Source organism: Dreissena polymorpha, chromosome 3, assembly GCF_020536995.1.
Source record: "Dreissena polymorpha isolate Duluth1 chromosome 3, UMN_Dpol_1.0, whole genome shotgun sequence".
NCBI lineage: Eukaryota > Metazoa > Mollusca > Bivalvia > Myida > Dreissenidae > Dreissena > Dreissena polymorpha.
In genome coordinates this window covers 9,429,374-9,449,505 of record NC_068357.1, presented here as the reverse complement: position 1 = coordinate 9,449,505, position 20,132 = coordinate 9,429,374, and the positions used below count along the sequence as shown (strand labels likewise).

General features: G+C 35.1%; 1 protein-coding gene across 1 annotated transcript in view; it reads left to right on the top strand.

Moving 5' to 3' along the window:
- The window catches only part of LOC127872947 (uncharacterized), a 45,336-nt gene extending 25,875 nt beyond the window's left edge, over positions 1–19,461 (top strand). The window contains exons 5-14 of the mRNA XM_052416467.1: positions 1,725–1,847; positions 2,756–2,878; positions 5,335–5,546; positions 5,894–5,939; positions 6,648–6,781; positions 9,332–9,457; positions 9,863–9,977; positions 11,689–11,823; positions 13,627–13,752; positions 14,873–19,461. Coding sequence (XP_052272427.1) covers positions 1,725–1,847; positions 2,756–2,878; positions 5,335–5,546; positions 5,894–5,939; positions 6,648–6,781; positions 9,332–9,457; positions 9,863–9,977; positions 11,689–11,823; positions 13,627–13,752; positions 14,873–15,030 — 1,298 coding nt within the window. The 3' untranslated portion in view covers positions 15,031–19,461. The remainder of the gene's footprint in view (positions 1–1,724; positions 1,848–2,755; positions 2,879–5,334; positions 5,547–5,893; positions 5,940–6,647; positions 6,782–9,331; positions 9,458–9,862; positions 9,978–11,688; positions 11,824–13,626; positions 13,753–14,872) is intronic.
- Positions 19,462–20,132: the final 671 nt, after the last annotated feature.

Here is a 20,132-nt window from a genome sequence, read left to right as displayed (position 1 = left end):
TTAATGGCCCAGTGCACAGTGTCGCATCTGTGGTATTATCATTTGAATGACTGGAAACATATGTTTGGGCTATTTTTTCACAGGTTAGTGATGTAGTTCGTCAATTCAGATGGTGACATGTGTTCTGTCTAAGATATAATATAAACAATCAATTAGACATAGCAACATGTGGTCCTTGGTTAAAAGAAGGCTGTATTCCTCACTAAACATTATTCATATGTTCTACATCATGTTCTTATTTCTGCCCTGGCTTTTGCATAAGTTGAAGATGTGATATTTTCTCAATTTTTTTTCAACATCATAACCAAAGTGTGCTTATATTTTAAAGTTATTTAAGCAATTGCGCATTATGCCCTTTTTGGCTTTCAATTGCGTGGCACTGGCATTATAAGGAAGTTGCTTTCTACAAAAAATGTCTAATTTATTTTACAAATAGTTATAAACTTTGCTGGGTCTATATGCAAAAGAACACTTTTGGTGAAACCTGTGGGGGGGGGGGGGGATTTTCTGCCCCTGAGGCAGTTCTTAAATCACACCCCTGATAATCCTGTCAATTTAAGAACAGCGATAATCATATAAATAGCTAGGCAACAAATAAACTTGTTATGATTTCACTTTTCAGCCAACAATTAAATGATCCTAATTGAGGCAGATTCCCATTATGATTGCATCCAATTGCCCATAATTGTGTGATAATTACCTCCCCCCTCTGTTCAAGAAGTGCCGAAAGACCATTATCAACCTTTGAGTGTAAAGCTGTTGTAACTGTTTAACAAGTCTTTATTTGATAGGTCACTCTCACCCCTCAATATGTGCAAAACTGTAGTAAAATTTTTTCTTAATCCCCATTAAAGTGATAGTTACTTAGCTTGAAATAAACTGGTTCTTGTGTACCCATCAATCAGGTGCCTAACCCTTTCAGTGCGGGAACCAAATTTTGAAGGCCTTTGCAAACAGTTTGGATCCAGATGAGACGCCACAGAACGTGGTGTCTCATCAGGATCCAAACTGTTTGCTATTGTGATAGTATTTTTTGAAAAAAATCAAAGAAAATGCTAATTTTTTAAATTCAGCAGACGGCATTTTTAGCAGACTACAAATATCCCTGCATGCATTGCACATGTTAATCTGGGATGACACTTTGCTTACCTGTTCATTCATAAAGCTCAGTTTCCCAGTTTGAGGCTCAAATGGTTATCATTTCTGTTTTGAAGCCATCAATTGGAACTGGTTGAAGCATGCAGCGATTTTTTTGTCCAATTGGGAAAAGTACCCGTACCGGTCTAATTGGGAAAAATTAAGTCGTGAAAGCCTGAAAATTGGGAATAATCGAGTCTCGTGAAACCCTCAAATTGGGAAATTGGTGTATTTGATTTTATGCTCCCAAATACTTTAAAATTGATAACTTAGTGTTTTCAAGCTGTCAATATTATATTTACCTAGGTTCAAACCATTGAGCTGCATAGGGAAACTAACAAAATGTTGCATTTAAAAAAAAAAAAAAAAATTTTTTTTTTTTTTTTTTTTTTTACCTTAAATTGGGAATTTTTTGGACAGCAATTGGGAAATTTGTAGTTCTTTCGTAATTGGGAAAGTGCCGTTTACAGGTACTTTATAAAGAAGGAAAAAAAACACTAGCACGTGCCCAGAACCATCCCATAGGATGCTGTACATTTATAGATTTATAACAACAATTAAAAATAGGTTTACATTACTGTTTGCAGCCATCAATCGTGTGACGCTGGTTGAGGCAGGTGCCCTTAAGGATCTCATCCCGTTACTGTACAGTGATAACGTGGAGGTCCAGTGCAATGCTAGCGGCTGTATCACCACACTGGCAACCACAGGTAGGTGAACCTGTAGTCGATTTTTATAAAAATGAGCCGCGTTCTGAGAACTAGGCTTAATGCGTACGTGTATATATAGGATCTTGCATGAGTGGTCGTTTTGTATTGAATTTATTAAACGAGTCATCTTAATAAAGATAAACACGAGGCTTGCCGAGTTTTTATCTTTATTTAGATGACGAGTTTAATAAATTCAATACAAAATGACAACGAATGTAAGATTCTATTTATAACATGACCAACACATTTTCTTTTTTATGCTCTTTTCACCGTTTATTCACATTGTAAAAGAGTTTAACTGAAGAAATTCGCTGGAATAATGACGTCATTTCGTCACAAAAATGACGTCATTTCACAGTTATATAACTAGTGAAATAACACTCGTGTAATAAACAAAATTGAGCATTATGTTATTTCACTCCTGGAGCGTAGGTCATGTTATAAAGTGATGTATTGGATAAGCCTGTCGAGGCTAATTGAGAACGACTTTTATAGACTGTTTTGTTTAAAAGAATTCTTTTTTAATAAAAAATCCAGTGTTGGCAGAAAGTGCTGATCTGTGATGACACTAAATGCACATTGCACTCGGATTTCCCCCATATGGTTTTTGCCCCAATAAGACTTGTTCACTGGTTTCTAGTAACAACCATGTGCTCTTTGAATGCCAGGTGTGCATTATTTAAACAAGGTGTAAGTCTTAATTTTCTGAAGTTTGATTTTGGATTTTTACTTCTTTGTCTTTTGTAGTCTTGAGAGAATGGGGCACAAGTATAGGGCAAATCAGAATTTTAAAAAAGCTTATTGTAATGATTGTTTAAAGCCAGTTACTCATCAGCAAGTTTTTACATGTAAGTTCATCCCAATAAACAGGTTTACAAATTAAATATACCACACTGTTTGTTCCTTAGATGCAGCCAAGAGGCTAGTGTCGATGGAGAATGGTATACCAGCCTTGCTCCTGTTGGTACAGTCTGCAGACATCAGGGTGCAGAGGAATGCTGCTGGGGCTATTCTCAACCTTACACACATAGGTAACATTGCACTAATTTAATTGATCATCGATTTTTGTACTTTTGAACAATGTTATTAAATATGTTTGCAAACAAATCTACAGTGTTTGAATAGTCTTAAGTAATTGAAATAGAAAACTTTTTATGTCCCTCACCACTATAGTGGGGGACATATTGTTTTTGCCCTGTCTGTTGGTTGGTTGGTCTGTTGGTTTGCGCCAACTTTAACATTTGCAATAACTTTTGCAATATTGAAGATAGCAACTTGATATTTGGCATGCATATGTATCTCATGGAGCTGCACATTTGAGTGGTGAAAGGTCAAGGTCATCCTTCAAGGTCAAAGGTCAAAAAAACTAAATCAAAGCGACGCAGAAGGGAACACAATGTTTCTGACAAACACATTTATTGTTTTAAAAATTGCCTTGCCAAGGATTTGAATCTGGGCCCTCAGGAAGCCAAAGCTTGTTTACCACCACTTGCACACGTGGTACTACATGTACATGTATTTTCCAAATAATCAAGGAAAAGTGTTACAAATGCCCAACTGTTATACTGACTTTGAATGACAATAATTCATTAATGTACTTATCAGTTTATCATTTTTCTTAGTCAAAAGTGTTATTTAATTTGCTTTTTTCACCATAAAGTGTACATTCTTTTTTTGAACCTACAACAAATATTTTGAAAATCGTCATTTCAACGAACTTGAAGCAAGTTGCTTAAAGCTTTCAAACTTTGAAAGCCATTACTGATGAATAAGTTAGTTTGTTGGCACATTACATTTTTATATAATAATTCTTGAACTTATTCTCATCTCTGATATAAAGCTATAAGTAATTGATTTCATTTGATGTCATTGAACTGTTAAGACTACTTCTTAGGGTATGAATTATTTTATGAGGGTTTTGAGGGTTTTGGTTGTCCTGAACATAATAATTATAAAGACAATTGCTTAGTGTACACTTCACAATCTAAAAACCCTAGCTGATTTTTGAAAGTAAAACAGAAAATATCGCAGAGACAGGGCCAAAAAAAATAGGTCCATTTCGGGTCTCCCGACCGTGTCTCCCGAATTGGCGCAGACCCTCAACATTTTTGGGGGGTCTTTTGTTCATATAAGATGTAATATCAAGCAAACAAAGCATATATATACATGTATTACTTATTAAAAGCTTTATTAGCCTGCCATTTTAGTACCCCCCGCCCCCCAAACCAAAACAAATAAAAAAATAAAAATAAAATCCCTACCTACCGACCCTGTTTTTTCCCCAAGGAGACCAGAAACAGACCTATTTTTATTTTGGCCCAGGTATAACAACAGCTATTTCAGAAAAAAAAATTTCCACAAACTTTTATTTTATAGGAAAAACAAATCCATGTCAATCTTATCTTAACAACTCATTACTGCAGATCATTGCATTGATCAAAAGCAAAGTGATCAATTTGGAATTTTGGAGCAGGATTTGGGAAAAAGGATACATGTACACTTTGCTATTGGGAAATGTGGTTGACATCGAAATGTGTAAAAAAACTTTTGGTTAAAAACTGGCCACGCCCCAGGGGCAAAATTTTCATTGTTACAACGTGATACATATTACTACATGTGGTGTTGTGATGTTGAGGGTGGAGATGGAGGGGGGGGGGGGGGGGGTCAGTTTGAATGGGGAGATGTAGTGGGAAGATGGAGAGGAAGGGGGGTGGAGGGGGATATTCATAACTACTGTGACAAGTTTTTGTTGATTTAAAGGTCAACAGATAAAATTAACAAAGTCACAAGGGCTAAGGAAATGAAAGTTTCATTATCGTACATACCCATACATCCATCCCATACTGAGATAAAGATTGAAATTACTGCCTAAGGCTATGCATTTTCGTTGACATTTTGTTTGACTTAAAACAATTGGTCCAACCAGTAAAATTTTTAAAGCTGTCAAGTTTTAAAAATTGGTCATTTTTGCGTTGAACTTTGTTTACACCTGAAATAAGATTAATTTTACTAATGTAGAACAGTGTGCTTATGACATGAGGAAAATTGATAGCCCACATCTACATGTATCAAACTATGAAGTAAGATGTCTCAAGTTTAAGTCTATACTTCATTTTCAAGTCAAAGAATGGGTTACTTAAATGAATTAAATCCATGATCCCTTTCCCCCTCAGAAGCAAAGTGATAATTGCTATGTGCAAACATCATGAAACCAGAGCAGCCTGCGAGTAACTTGCAGTCTGTTCAGATTTTGTGCCATTTCTGTTCATCAGTAGCTTAGGGTTGGAAATGAACCCTTACTTGAATCTAGTAAGAAAAGTCTTTTAATAAATTGACCTTTCCAAGGAACTACAAATGCCTTAAAATATGAATCTGAGTGGTAAAGGGTTAATTCGCCCCATTGATGCAAAAAGGTACCATGTGACATTGAAGTTAGTAATCACATCGTATCTTTTTGCTCCAATTGGGCGAAATTATCTCTTTTCAGAGGAGAATCGAAGTGATCTAGTGGTAGATGGCGCCATACCAATACTCATAGCCGCGCTCCAGTCCACTTTCGACCACGACGTGCAATACTATTGTTGTGCCGCCCTCAGTAACCTGGCGATTATAGAGAAACACCGGATAATGATGGTTGCCGTGGGTTACAATGATGTCATTATTCTCATGATACGACTGCTGGCGTCGAAATTCGAGCGAGTATGTCTGTTTGTTGTTTGTGAAGAAAACTTTGTTCAATTTGACTTAAAACCAAATTAGTAGTTTTAAAGATTATAAATAATTAAGGGTAGTTTTGGCCAAAAAAGGGCTTTAAATAAAACTAATTAGTGTTGTTTTTTTAAATCTTTTCACAGAATGTTGTTTTTTTTGTTTTATTTTAAAATTTATCAAACTTTATGTAAAATCTTTTTCATGTTAAAGTGTTCTTTCTACATGAAAATATTTTATAACTCAATGTTAACCACTAAACTTAATTTGCATATATTTTATAACTCAATGTTAACCACTAAACTTAATTTGCATGAAACGTTATTGCATGTTTTCAGATAAAGTGCCAAGCATGTTTTGTCCTGAGGAATTTAGCTTCTGATGGTATGTACACGATTGGTGTTATATTTGTGAAATGTTTAATAAATAATAAATTGGGCTTATGAATATTTCTGCAAAATAAGAGAACAAATGAATCACTATACTATAGAGAAATATCATGACTCTGCTGGATTGATGCTCCGCTGAATGGGGGGTTTGATTATAGGAGTGCACTTTGTCTGCCCATCCGTCTGGAACATATTCTGTCCATCTCATAAAGTCCTTTGATGGATTTTCATGAAAATTGCCTTAAATGTTAAGGGCATTTAGACGATTTGCAGAAAGCATGAGTCAGTTGTGCTGGAACAATGTTCAGGTCAAAGGAACTGGCAAGAATTTCTGGACTTTAGTGTATGTGTGTAAAAGAGATGTAAAGCAATTTGTTTTACTCAAGCTTCAAAAATTAGTTGGGCTTTGAAAAATATTTTGGCAAAAATAACTGAGAGATTACCTTGCCATGTAACTGGTCTTAACTGCGCTTCCTCTGGCTAGACATTGTCTTGAGCTAAATGTGCCTTCCTATCAACAGTTACTCTAATTTCATACCTTTCTGATAACCTTTAATTTCAGTTTTGTGCAATATAAAGTCGTGCCAGCTATTTCTCCAGCTTATTGAAAAAATTTCAAAATCTAGTTGAACACAAGAGCTTGATTGTGCAATATTAAGTCCCATCAGCGTTTTTAAATTATTACTGCTACACTTTATTCCAGTTGAACACCAGAGCTTGATTGTGCAATATAAAGCCCTGCCGGCTCTACACCGGTGTCTCAAGCATTCCCGTAAAGAAACGAGGTCTGCAGCCATAGCCTGTCTACGTAACCTCTCGATACACAAGTCTAATGAGGTATGTGCTATAAATTTTAGTAAAAAAGTTGTACCTCTCCATACAAAACTCTAATGAAGTATGTGCTTCAAACTGTACCTCTCCATACACACGTCTAATGAGGTATGTGCTTGAAGTTGTACCTCTCTATACACAAGTCTTATGAGGTATGTGCTTTAAATTTTACATCTCCATACACAAGTCTAATGAGGTATGTGGTATAAATTTTACCTCTCCATACACAAGTCTAATGAGGTATGTTTTATAAAAGGTACCTCTCCATACACAAGTCTAATGAGGTATGTGCTTTAAATTGTACCTCTCCATACACAAGTCTAATGAGGTATGTGCTTTAAATTGTACCTCTCCATACACAAGTCTAATGAGGTATGTGCTTAAAGTTGTACCTCTCCATACACAAGTCTAATGAGGTTTGTTTTATAAAAGGTACCTCTCCATACACACGTATAAAGAGGTATGTGTTATAAAATGTACCTCTCCATACACAAGTCTAATGGGGTATGTGCTTTAAATTGTATCAATCCCTTAGTTTTAACCTTTTTATTTAAGCTTGATTGCATTGAAAGCCTAAGTTTTATTGAAACACTCAATTCTTTTTCCTGGTTAGAGCTTGTTCTTGGTGTTTTGGAGGGAGATCTAAAGAATGCTCTGAAAGTGGGGATTGAACCCATGGCTTACAGGCGGAAGTTTTGGCACATATTAAATCTGCAAATCTCTGTTGATTCAAATTTAATATATGAAAATGAATAGGCCGTTTCACATTTGAGCAAAGACGTATTTGTTTAAGTACTTTTAGCTCAACTGATCATTGAGTGCTTGTGAGTTATTGTGGTAGCTGGAATTCCAGCATAATGTGCCATCCAAGAATCGCTTCAAACCACAACTCTTCATAAACTGCTGCAAGCATTTGAAGACCGTTTCATATATATTATTAGCTCGACTATTATAATTATATGAAATATATATAGTGGAGCTATCCTACTCACGTCGGCGTCTGCGTCAGTGTGCAAATGTTAAAGTTTTCGTACTACCCCAAATATTTTCTTTGTCCTTTGACATATTGCTTTCATATTTTGCATACTTGTTAACCAACATGACCCCAACCTATAAACAAGAGCAGACAACTCTATCAAAAATTTTGCCATAATTATGGCCCCTTTTTCATTTAGAATATGCAGCAAATGTTAAAGTTTTCGTACTACCCCATTTATTTTCATTGTCCCTTGACATATTGCTTTCATATTTTGCATACTTGTTTACCAACATGACCCCAACCTATAAACAAGAGCAGACAACTCTATCAAGCATTTTGTCATAATTATTGCCCCTTTTATACTTAGAATATGCATATTATTGATAAATCTATGTTAAAGTTTGTGTACTACCCCAAATATTTCCTATATCCTTTGACATATTGCTTTTATATTTTGCATACTTGTTTACCCACATGACCCTAACCTATAAGCAAGAGCAGACCACTGTATCAAGCATTTTGACATAGTTATGGCCCCTTTTACACTTGGCTAATTGAACATTTTGCTTAAATTGCCATAACTTCTTTATTTATGATCACATTTTATTATTACTTTGACAAAACAACACTAACCTGAATACCACAATGGATTCCACCCAAACAATACACCACGCCCCAACCCAGAATTTCCCCCCCCCACCTCCCCCCCTAATTTTTTTTTAAAACATCTTCTAATAAATTACCCCACACCACATTATACCCCCTCTAACCCGCCCCCCCCCCCTACCCCCCCTACCCCCAAAAAAATTGTTTATATATTTTTTTAAACATCATCTAATAAATTACCACACCCCACATTATACCCCCCTCTCACCCCTCCTACCCCCCCCCCCCCCCCCAATTTTTTTTTCCTTTTTTTATTTTTGAAAGATCGTCTAATAAATGACCACACCCACATTATACTGCCTCTCAACCATCCCCCCCCCCCAAATTTTTTTTTTCCTTTTTTTATTTTTTAAAGATCGTCTAATAAATTATTGAATATGAACAATTTCCCCATGATGGCTTACATAATAATGTCAAGCACTCGAATAGTCGAGTGCGCTGTCCTCTGACAGCTCTTGTATTTAAATCAAGTTAGTTGTGAACATTCTGAAAGTCTGTTCAGTGATAAGTGTGAAGATTCATATAATATCAAAGAAATCATTTCCATAAAAAAATAATTGTAGTTTGCAATTTCTCCATCTGTGTTATTAGCTTTGATCACTTAGCTTCAAACGTTTTTTTTACGTGCTGCAGCATTCTTACATATGATTATCCTGCCTTCTAAGCAAAAGAGCAACATAGTTCCTACTTGACCTTAAGGTTCTGTTAAATACATACAATTATGCAATTAGCTCAATGGGTGCCACCATATTTGAATTTCAAGAAAAGCTTGAGAAAGAAACAGAAGGTTTGAGAAAAAAATGGAACCAAGAACCATCCGCGTGATATGTATGTTGGTTTCTGCGATATAACCGAGTGCATTATATTGAATTTACAGTCTATTAATCTTGAGTCTTTATTGTGTTTTATAGGGAGCCATTCTGTGCAGTGAAATCCTCAAGGACCTGTTTGATGTTTTATGCGATGGTGCAGTACCAGAAGCACAGCGACATGCGGCGGGTACCATTCGTAATCTGGCAGTTGGAGAGCATGTCAAGGTACGCCACTGACTTGAAACGCTTTAAGTGACAAACTGTGATTTGAGACTTTTTAATTTTTAATTGAAATTAAATTTAAATTTTATTTTTTAACTCAAACTCCTATGGTCATTACAATCTATTAATATGATCATGATCCATTGAAATATTTGTTTTATTATTTAGGGTTTTGGTTAGTTATTTACTATTTAAATTTTCATTTTGACTGCAAACCATTCATAAAAAATTGAATTATACAGAAAATTGCACTGTTTTGCATTAAGGTATAACACGTTCCGAACTTTTAATTTTTCTGGGAATGTGAATGGGAAGAGGACCCCATATCCACTATGATACAGAGATCTTTGCAAAACACAATCAATGCCAAATGTGTCTGTATGAAATGTGTTTAAACCTTATTTCTAGGAATTGACAGACCTTGGCTGCCTTGACCGGCTGGGAACAGTATTACTGGATATTGAGACCAGTCATGCAGTATTAACAGAGGTGACTGCGGCATTGGCAGTGATGACGGATGAGGGTATATGATACTTGATTTTGATTTTTAAATACATGTATATGAAACTCATTCTGGGAAAGGGGGGCTTAATATATGAGCGTAAAGTGTTGTTCCAGACTAGCCTGTGCAGTATTCATAGGCTTATCAAGGTTGACCCTTTTAAGTTTTATGATCATTTTTGTTTAAAGACCTTCTTTTTAGAAAATAATTCTAGTTGAGGTGGAAAGTGTTGTCCCAAATTAACCTGTGCAGATTAAAAAGGTTTCTCTGGAACAACATGTTATGCACATGAATTAACCCTTTGCATGCTGGGAAATTTGCCGTTTGCTAAAATGTTGTCTGCTGAATTTCTAAAATTAGCATTTTTATTTTCAAAGAATACTATCAGAATAGCAAACAGTTTGGATTCCTGAACAGAACGTGGCGTCTCATTTGGATCCAAACTGTTTGCAAAGGCCTTCAAAATTCGGTTCCAGCACTGAAAGAGTTAAGCACTATTTACCCAGAACAAGACACAGTTTCAATTTACTAGAATAGTTGTGAGCATTTCTTGTTTTGCTTGCAACTGATTTGATTACTGTAATGAGCAAGTAAGGATGCATGGGATTTCCATTTGTGAAGATCTAAGAGTGAACTAACAGGATGTTGCCCCGTATAGACTTGAATCATCAACCTGTTAAATAATAAAGACTTTTTCTCAACCCACTAAGGCAGTTAGACTTTTTGTTAAAACACTAAAAAGGGAAGAATTTGATTAATTCCTCTATGGTCGGTAGACTTAGTTAACCAACTTAGGTGTGAATAGTATTAGTTAACCCACTAAGGTGTGTAGAGTATTAGTTAACCAACTAAGGTGTGTAGAGTATTAATATACCCACTAAGGTGTGTAGAGTATTAATATACCCACTAAGGTGTGTAGAATATTAGTTAACCAACTAAGGTGTGTAGAGTATTAGTTGACCAACTTAGATGTGTAGTGTATTAGTAAACCAACTAAGGTGTGTAGAGTATTAGTTAACCAACTAAGATGTGTAGAGTATTAGTTAACCAACTAAGGTGTGTAGAGTATTAGTTGACCAACTAAGGTGTGTAGAGTATTAGTTGACCAACTAAGATGTGTAGTGTATAAGTAAACCAACTAAGATGTGTAGAGTATTAGTTAACCAACTAAGGTGTGTAGAGTATTAGTTAACCAACTAAGGTGTGCAGAGTATTAGTTAACCAACTAAGGTGTGTAGAGTATTAGTTAACCAACTAAGGTGTGTCAAGTTTCAGTTAACGAACTAAGGTGTGTAGAGTATTAATATACCCACTAAGGTGTATATACCCACTTAGGTGTAGAGTTTTAGTTAACCAACTAAGGTGTGTAGACTAGAGGATTAATATGCCCACTAAGATGTGTTGAGTATTAGTTAACCAACTAAGGTGTGTAGAGTATTAGATAACCAACTTAGGGTGTAGAGTATTAGTTTACCCACTTAGGTGTGAAGAGTATTGTGTAAATCAATTGACAAGCATTATTTGCCATATGTTTGCCTGTTCCAATACTCTTAAAATTAAATGTGTTGTGTAATGTTTCCTAAGTGTGCATAATACCCTTAAAAAAAAATGACTAGAATAATTTCTACTGTGGATGCTTAAAATACTCTTAAAACAGTGTTTTTAAGTCAACTAGCATTATTTCCCATTTGTATGCCTAGCAGTATCAAAAGCATATGTATGCCTATTCCAGACCAGGTAAAGCACCGACTCATGGTGATGAATGAGGGCAAGGTGTTTGTGAAGTTGGTCACCATGGTGACACTCTCGACCAATCAGGAAGTGCAATATAACAGTGCAGGGATCCTGGGACAGTTAGCTATGATAGGTAGTAAGCACTGTTATTCTTGTATTTCATTGACATGCCATTTCTTGGATTTATAAAATGTGGTACATTGCTGCTTCTTGAATTAGTGGATTTAAAATGTTTGCCCAGAAAATCTGAAATTTGAATTTTCACATGTGTTTTTGTCCATTTTAATCCCATCTGGCCATCCTTTGACATACACTAAAACAACAACTTATTAGTTACACGCAATTCTCATCGCTTAAATCAGGTAATAATGTGTTCTCTAAAGCTAAATTTGTGGAATAATATGGGGACAAATAGTCCAATTAGTGGTACCCATCTTGTCTGATGTAATTGTTATGAAACAGGGGTGCTATTTATGACAGTTTGACATGACTCCAATTAACAAGGAATAAAGGCAAATATTAAATAATCCCGTCACATATTTTGCATTTTTTATTATTGTAAAGGGTATTCTCATTGTTAAATGACATTTTCCTATCTTAATGCCAGGATATATCTGCTACATTCAGTAATTTGTCTTTAAATCAGGGTAACTGGGGCTAACAGAAACTTCTCGTTAGGAGAAGCATATTCAAGTTTGCTAAAATGTGAATCAAGGGAGAGAACAAATTTACTGACATGTGAAAATTGAGTTGTTCCCCCTCTTAAGTTTTATATAATAAAGTTGTGGATATATTTCGGACAAAAACTGTTGTAGATCATTTGAATTCGTTGGTGAGTGGACCCACTGATAGCCAAGGAAATTAGTGTGCAACGAATAGTATTGGTTTCACAGTTATTGTCCCCTACTGGTTTCACCAGAGGAGACTTAAGGTTTGCGCTCTGTGTGTCCGTCAGTCTGTGAGTCTGTCACTTTTTTCTGGATCCTGTGATAACATTAAAAGTTCTTCATTCTTTTTCATGAAACTTGCAACATGGATAGATGGCAATATGGACGTTATGCACGTCATTTCATGTTTTTCTTATGTCAAAAATTCTGGTTGCTATGGCAACAAATTTATATAAAAAATATTTCTGACAATGGTGGAGCCGGTAGGTGACATATATTGCTTGACAATTTCTGTATCCTCTGATTATGATTTTCTTGCAAATCACTACTCTTTTTTTGCGATTACCCGGTACATGTTTTTGACACAGTTGTACAACAAAGAGAAGAATTCTGAACTAATATAACATGTTTAGATAGTTCCTTATAATACAAAATTGTATCTTGTTTTCTTTTTGATAAAATATCTCTTTAATAATATTATGTCAAGTTTTCTTTTTATGCCTCCGGTAGGGAGGCATGTAGCAGTTGAACTGTCCATCAGTCTGCCCATCTGTCTGTCCGTCCTAAAACTTTAACATTAGCCATTACTTTTGCAATATTGAAGATAGCAACTTAATATTTGGCATGCATGTGTATCTCATGAAGCTTCACATTTTGAGTGGTGAAAGGTCAAGGTCATCCTTCAAGGTCAAAAGTCAAAAATACAATCCAAGTAATAAGCTTTAAAAGGGAGATAATTTCTAAACCTGCCAAATAATATATTTAATTTTTATTTCAAAGCGGCGCAATATGGGACATTGTGTTTCTGACAAACACATCTCTTGTTTTTCTCAAAAATGTATAATGTTTATATAGCCTTTTATCTGTACAGGTTACAGAATCTCTTTATGTGAACAATAAATGCTGACTGTGTGTGGTACCAAATAATTTCCTGAATGATGTTGTACCCATCTCATAAGCATTTTATGGGCTATTTTACAGAAATCTACAAAATAATTTCCTGATAACATGATGTTCCCATCTCATTAATGTTTTATGCTATTTTGCAGATATCCCTTCTCCACTGAAGTCAAACAATCTAAAGGGAATTCTTCTGTTTGTTGACAAGTTTTTGAAGTCTTCAGATTCAAGCTTTGTACACATTGGTCTTTGGACTTTACTGCAGTTACTTAAAGGTATGGTTTTTTATGATAACATAGTAATGCATTTTTAACAATAAACAGTCAAATAAATAAAAAACATAAACTAAGAATAATTGTGAAATGTATATAAGTAAATAAAATAACTATAACAAATATGAAATTATGAAATGCATTAATTACGTTAATATATTAATTATAACTAAGACTTCTGAAACTAATAATTATAAAGTACATATAATAACTAATATTAATAATTATGAAATCCATTTAAATAAATAGAATACAACTTATAATTATAAAATTCACGTATGTATGTAAATACAATAACTATAACTTATAATTATGAAATGCATTTTGTGAAAAAAAAGCATTACTATCACTCATAAATATTTAAAAAAATGCTATAACAAATCTCTTAAATATTTTTATTGTTCTAAATAAAAAATTGACTTGATCAACATATAATTTCAAGAACAATTAAAGAAATCATTCATCAATCACAGTATCCACATGTCAACCAGGAGGTCCTTGAGTCGTCTTCCCATTAATTGCAGGGCTCCTCTTAAGCATGGACGCAATCTGACTATTCAATGAGTCTTGGGCCTGGGTAGAACCAGTACTTGGTGTCTTTGTGGAGATTAAAGAATGCTCCCCCAGTGGGGATCCAAACCGTGACCTCCAGATCACTAGGTGGATACTATATCCACTTCACCTTCATGCCCACTCTGGGAGCATTCCCAAGGTCTTTTTAGACATAGTATTGATTCTAAATAGGAAACAGACTCATACAATATAAGGAGTTTTAAGATTATGTGAGACGTGAGCTAAAATAAAAAGGGTTTACCCTTTTAGTGTTCACATGATATGCATATTAATTCATGTGCGTAAAGTGTCGTCCCAGATTAGCCTGTGCAGTTCGCACAGGCTAATCAGGGACGACACTTTCCGCTTTTATGGTATTTTTAGTTTGAAGGAAGTCCCTTCTTACCGAAAATCAAGTTTAGGGGGAAAGTGTCGTCCCTGATTAGCCTGTGCCGACTGCACAGACTAATCTGGGACGACACTTTACGCACATGCATTATGACCAGCTTTCACAGAACAAGGCTCATATTATCCAATATTTGCTAATGTCAGTTTATATCCAACATTTCAGACGAGTTTTTCCTGCAAGCGTTCAGAGACCATGCAATAGACCAAGTAGTCAAAAAGCTCACAGTTCAGGTTTTCCCTGCGTCCATTTTGGAGCTGGCTACTAAAGTCCTACATCGGCTCAGTGGAAGTCCAGACTCTTCGGCTTCAAGCAGTGATTGAGCAATCAAATGAGCCTCGCTTTGGGAAAACGGGGCTTAATGCGTGTGCGAAGTGTGTCGTCCCATATTAGCCTGTGCAGAATGCAAAGGTTTATCAGGAGATACACTTGGTTTATTATTCAACTGCGAAAACGTGTTTATTTATTGTTAGCTAAATAAATATTTTAACATGCTTGGGAAGTAATTTTATTTATTCTTAGTGGAGTGATTATAGATCATTTACATTTTATCAAAGTAATATTGATTTATTTTTAGATGAAAGAAATTTATATACTTAAGAAGAAATTGTTATTTATTATTAGCTAAAAGAACATTCACCACTAATCAAAGTAATGATTATTTATGTATGACTCGAGGAGCATTTACCTGCTATTAAAGAAATGTTTTATTTATTTTAACTTTTTCAGTGCTGGAACCGAATTTTGAAGGCCTTTGCAAACAGTTTGGTCCAGATGAGACGCCACAAAACGTGGCGTCTCATCAGGATTCAAACTGTTTGCTATTCTGATAATTTTACTTTGAAAAAATTCGAAGAAAATGCTAATTTTAGAAATTCAGCAGACGACATTTTAGCAGACAACAAATTTCCCAGCATGCAAAGGTTTAAGCTTAACCTACAGTATGTAACATTCACCAACTATCAAAAACACCTTTACGTATTTTTATCTGAATTAAAATTCTTCTGCTAGCAAAGAAATGTGTATTTACATTCACTTGCTAATGTTAAAATGTTTATTTATTTTTAGCTGAAAGAAACTTCGTTTTAAACAATCTCCTGATTTGGTTTGATGACGCATTCAGCTGACATTATACTTGATATTTGCATACTTTCTTTTACAACGTATTTGTGATACAATTTGCTTCTTGCATGGCTTTAGTTGATTGTTCATGAAAGAAATATGAACTTTGATGTATAAATCATTTACACTGATTTTGCACGTTTATTCGTAGCAAAAATATTAACATCAATAAACATCAACAACATTGAATTGAAAATATAGTAAGTCAAGTAGAAATTTATATCATAAATCCATATCAAGTTGTTGAACTTATTTAGCAATAACTTTAGAATACCATGATTGCTATAATTAAAACTGTCAATATGTTTGGAAAAGAATATGGTAGAAGGGGATTTCAGATGGTTTTAATGATCTGAACTTAATAGGTAACCTCAGGTTATATTTATGTAAAATGTTTTTAAATAATTTGGTAAATACATAATTATCGGTTGTGAAAGGATGTTTCTTTCATAGCTTCTGCACGGTGATTTAATTGGCTTAAAAAAAACTACTGTATACAAATTAAGTCTTGGTTATGGTGAGCATTTAGTGTTTTATATGCGACATTTTTATTGATCACAATCAAGGTAATAATTATTCTCTCCCATTCCTGCCACTATTTACATTTACACTTTGTATTTGATTTTACACATGTTTTTTTTACCTTTTATATGCGATTTTTTTATTACAAAGGGCATTATTGTTTGTACTGGTGTTTGGATTTCTGTTGTATGATATGGTGTTGTGATTACCTGGTCTTAAATATAGGGCATATCGTAGGGGTTGTATACGAATTCATTGTGAAGTGCTTGTTTTATCACATTGTTTCTAGGTTTAATGATAATGATTTCAAGATTTAAATGTGCATGTTTCTACTCTACGATGTAATGTACTATTAAGTATGCAAAAACTGATATTAGATTGTTTACATATTCTACGTACATTATAAATTTTCTCTTACTAAACTCTGTTTTGTACTGTTTGTTTTTATTAACATATTTTTCTTTTAATTCGTATTTTTATAAATATGAAAGTAAAATGACTATGCATTTATCAGCCTGAACACTTTAAATCTTCGTGTTTTTTATCCATTTTTGAAGTACTACAGTACACGGCTTCTATTCGAATGTGAACGGTTTTACAGTTAATGCAATGTTTCTTTTGGTATATACATTAATTTGTCAATGACATCTCAGGAAAAGAATTGTGAAGTGTTTTACAATGCCATTTGTAGCAGTTTATATACATTGACGTGTGTTTTAATACTGTTAGTGTAGGTACATGTAATACAGTATGTAAGTATATATTTGGTGTTGTTTTGATAAAGTTAGATATAGTTGTTGTGGTCTTATTTATTGTAAAGTCGTAGTTGTGAACAACTTTAAAAGAGATGGTATGTTTTTATACGCCCATTTAAAAAAAAGGGATGTATTATAGTTTCACCTTTGCGGCGGGCGTGCGGCGTCCACAGCAGTTTCCGCTCTCTAATTAAAATAGTTTTTATCCGATCTTCACCAAACTTGGTCAGAAGTTGTATCTAGACAATATCTAGGTAAAGTTCGAATATGGGTCATGCTGGGAAAAAAACTAGGTCACATGGTCACTTAGTGCATTTCAAGCATTTAGCATTGTCTCTGCTCTCTAATTATGCCCCCTTTCGAAGAAAAGGGGGCATATAGTGATCGGACTGTCAGTCTGTCTGTCTTTCTGTCACACTTTGCGTTTAGGTTTCAAAAAAAACTCATAACTTCTATGTCCCTTGAGATATAACCTTCATATTTGGTATGCATGTGTATATGGACAAGGCCTTTCCATACGCACACAAATTTTTACCCCTGTGACCTTGAACTTAGGGTCCGCGTTTAGGTTTCGAAATCTGCGTTTAGGGTTCAAAAAATTCTTATTACTTCTATGTCCCTTGAGATATAACCTTCCTATTTGGTATGCATGTGTATATGGACAAGGCCTTTCCATACGCACACAAATTTTTACCCCTGTTACCTTGACCTTGAACTTAGGGTCCACATTTAGGTTTCAAAATCTGCGTTTAGGTTTCAAAAAATGCTCATAAATTCTATGTCCCTTGAGATATAACTTCATATTTGGTATGCATGTGTGTATGGACAAGGCCTTTCCATACGCACACAAATTTTGACCCCTGTGACCTTGACCTTGAACTTAGGGTCCGCGGTTAGGTTTTGAAATCTGCGTTTAGGTTTCAAAAAAGCCCATAACTTTTATGTCCCTTGAGATATAACCTTCATATTTGGTATGCATGTGTACATGGACAAGGCCTTTCCATACGCACAAAAAATTTGACCCCTGTGACCTTGACCTTGAAGTTTGGGTCTGCGTTTAGGTTTCGAAATATGCGTTTAGGTTTTGAAAAATGCTCATAACTTCTATGTCCCTTGAGATATAACCTTTATATATGGTATGCATGTGTATATGGACAAGGCCTTTCCATACGCACACAAAGTTTGACCCCTGTGACCTTCACCTTGAACTTAGGGTCCGCATTTAGTTTTCGAAATCTGCGTTTAGGTTTTGAAAAAAGCTCATAACTTCTATCAAGCGCTTATAGGGGGCATAAGTCATCCTATGGTGACAGCTCTTGTTGAAGTAGTTTTCATCCGATCTTCACCAAACTTGGTCAGAAGTTGTATCTGGACAATATCTAGGTTAAGTTCGAATATGGGTCATGCTGGGTCAAAAACTAGGTCACGGGGTCACTAAGTGCATTTCAAGCATTTAGCATGGTGTCCGCTCTCTAATTGAAGTAGTTTTAATCCGATAATCGCCAAAATTGGTCAGAAGTTGTATCTAGACAATATTTAGGTCAAGTTCGAATATTGGTTATGCCGGGTCAAAAACTAGGTCACAGGGTCACTTAAACCATTTCAAGCATTTAGCATGGTGTCCACTTTCTAATTGAAGTAGTTTTCATCCGATCTTCACCACATTTGGTCAGAAGTTGTGTCTAGACAATATCTACATGTTGGTCAAGTTCAAATATGGGTCATGCCAGGTTAAAAACTAGGTCATGAGGTCACTTAGTTCACTTCAAGCATTTAGCATGGTGTCCGCTCTCTAATTGAAGTAGTTTTCATCAGACTTTCACCAACTTTGGTCAGAAGTTGTGTCTAGATGATATGTAGGTCAAGTTCAAATATGGGTCATGGTCAAGTTATCAAGTTGTCAAAAGCCTTAAAACGGGCGTATCTTGTGACTGTTTGGCACTCTTGTTAAAATCTGGTGTTGTGAACGATGACTGTTATCGAACATGGTAAAATGTTGTTGTATTATTTATTATGTATGTACTATGGTTGCAGTAAGCCGTGTTGTATTTTAGTATTTATGAGCACATTGCATGTGTTTATATTTATGTACTTTTTGAAGGTCCAACAATAAACATTCCCTTGTGTGAAATGTTGTTTTGTACCTTAGTTTGATTCTTCACACATGTAACTGTTAAAGCTGGTTTTATGATAAGCAAGCTGTTCAATACATGTAACTCTGGGCCATGTCTTTTAATAAAGAAATCACATTCACGTGTGCATATATGGTAAGATGGGACATAATTTTATAGAAAAACGGTTATGTTTATGATCAGTAAATTATGAAATGAAGGAAATAAATGCGTTTTATCTCGATGCCAAAACCGTTCTGTCAATTGTATGTGTTTTACCTACATGTCAAATGCCTTCTGCAAATTGAATGTGGTGTATCTCCATGCCCCATAAATACGTGTGTCAATTGAATGTGTTATTTGTCCAAGTCAAAACCTTCCTGTCAATCTACCAGCACTGATTGTATAAACAGTTAAACCGGCGGTTAACCACATACCGGCGGTTAAAAGTCGGTAACATGTTGGTTACTGGTCGGTAAGCGTTTGTATAAAATTTGGTTAGTTATACCGATCGGTTAAAACCCAGTTTAAACATACCCTGCTTCCCTAGGTGGGTAAGTACAAGTAACCGAGAGGTAACTTAACAAAATCGCCGCGGCGCGCGACATTATAAAAGCTAACCATCGACGACCTTCACAATTTCGACGAGTAAACAACAAATTGCAGCGACTGACACTTTATTTGACCTTTTTTAAAGGGCAATACGATTTCCAACTTTGGACGACGAATTTAAGTACGCACAGAACGTGTTTCTTATATTCTGTTATGGGTATGCCGTGTGTGACCTGATGCATCAATGGCGCCCATGTTAAAATCATTTCTCCGAGAACAGGGAACAACAAAAGTACAAACAAAAAACAAAACACGTTCGAACTAGTATCTTACCTTTAATAACCCTTTAAAATCCATAAATAA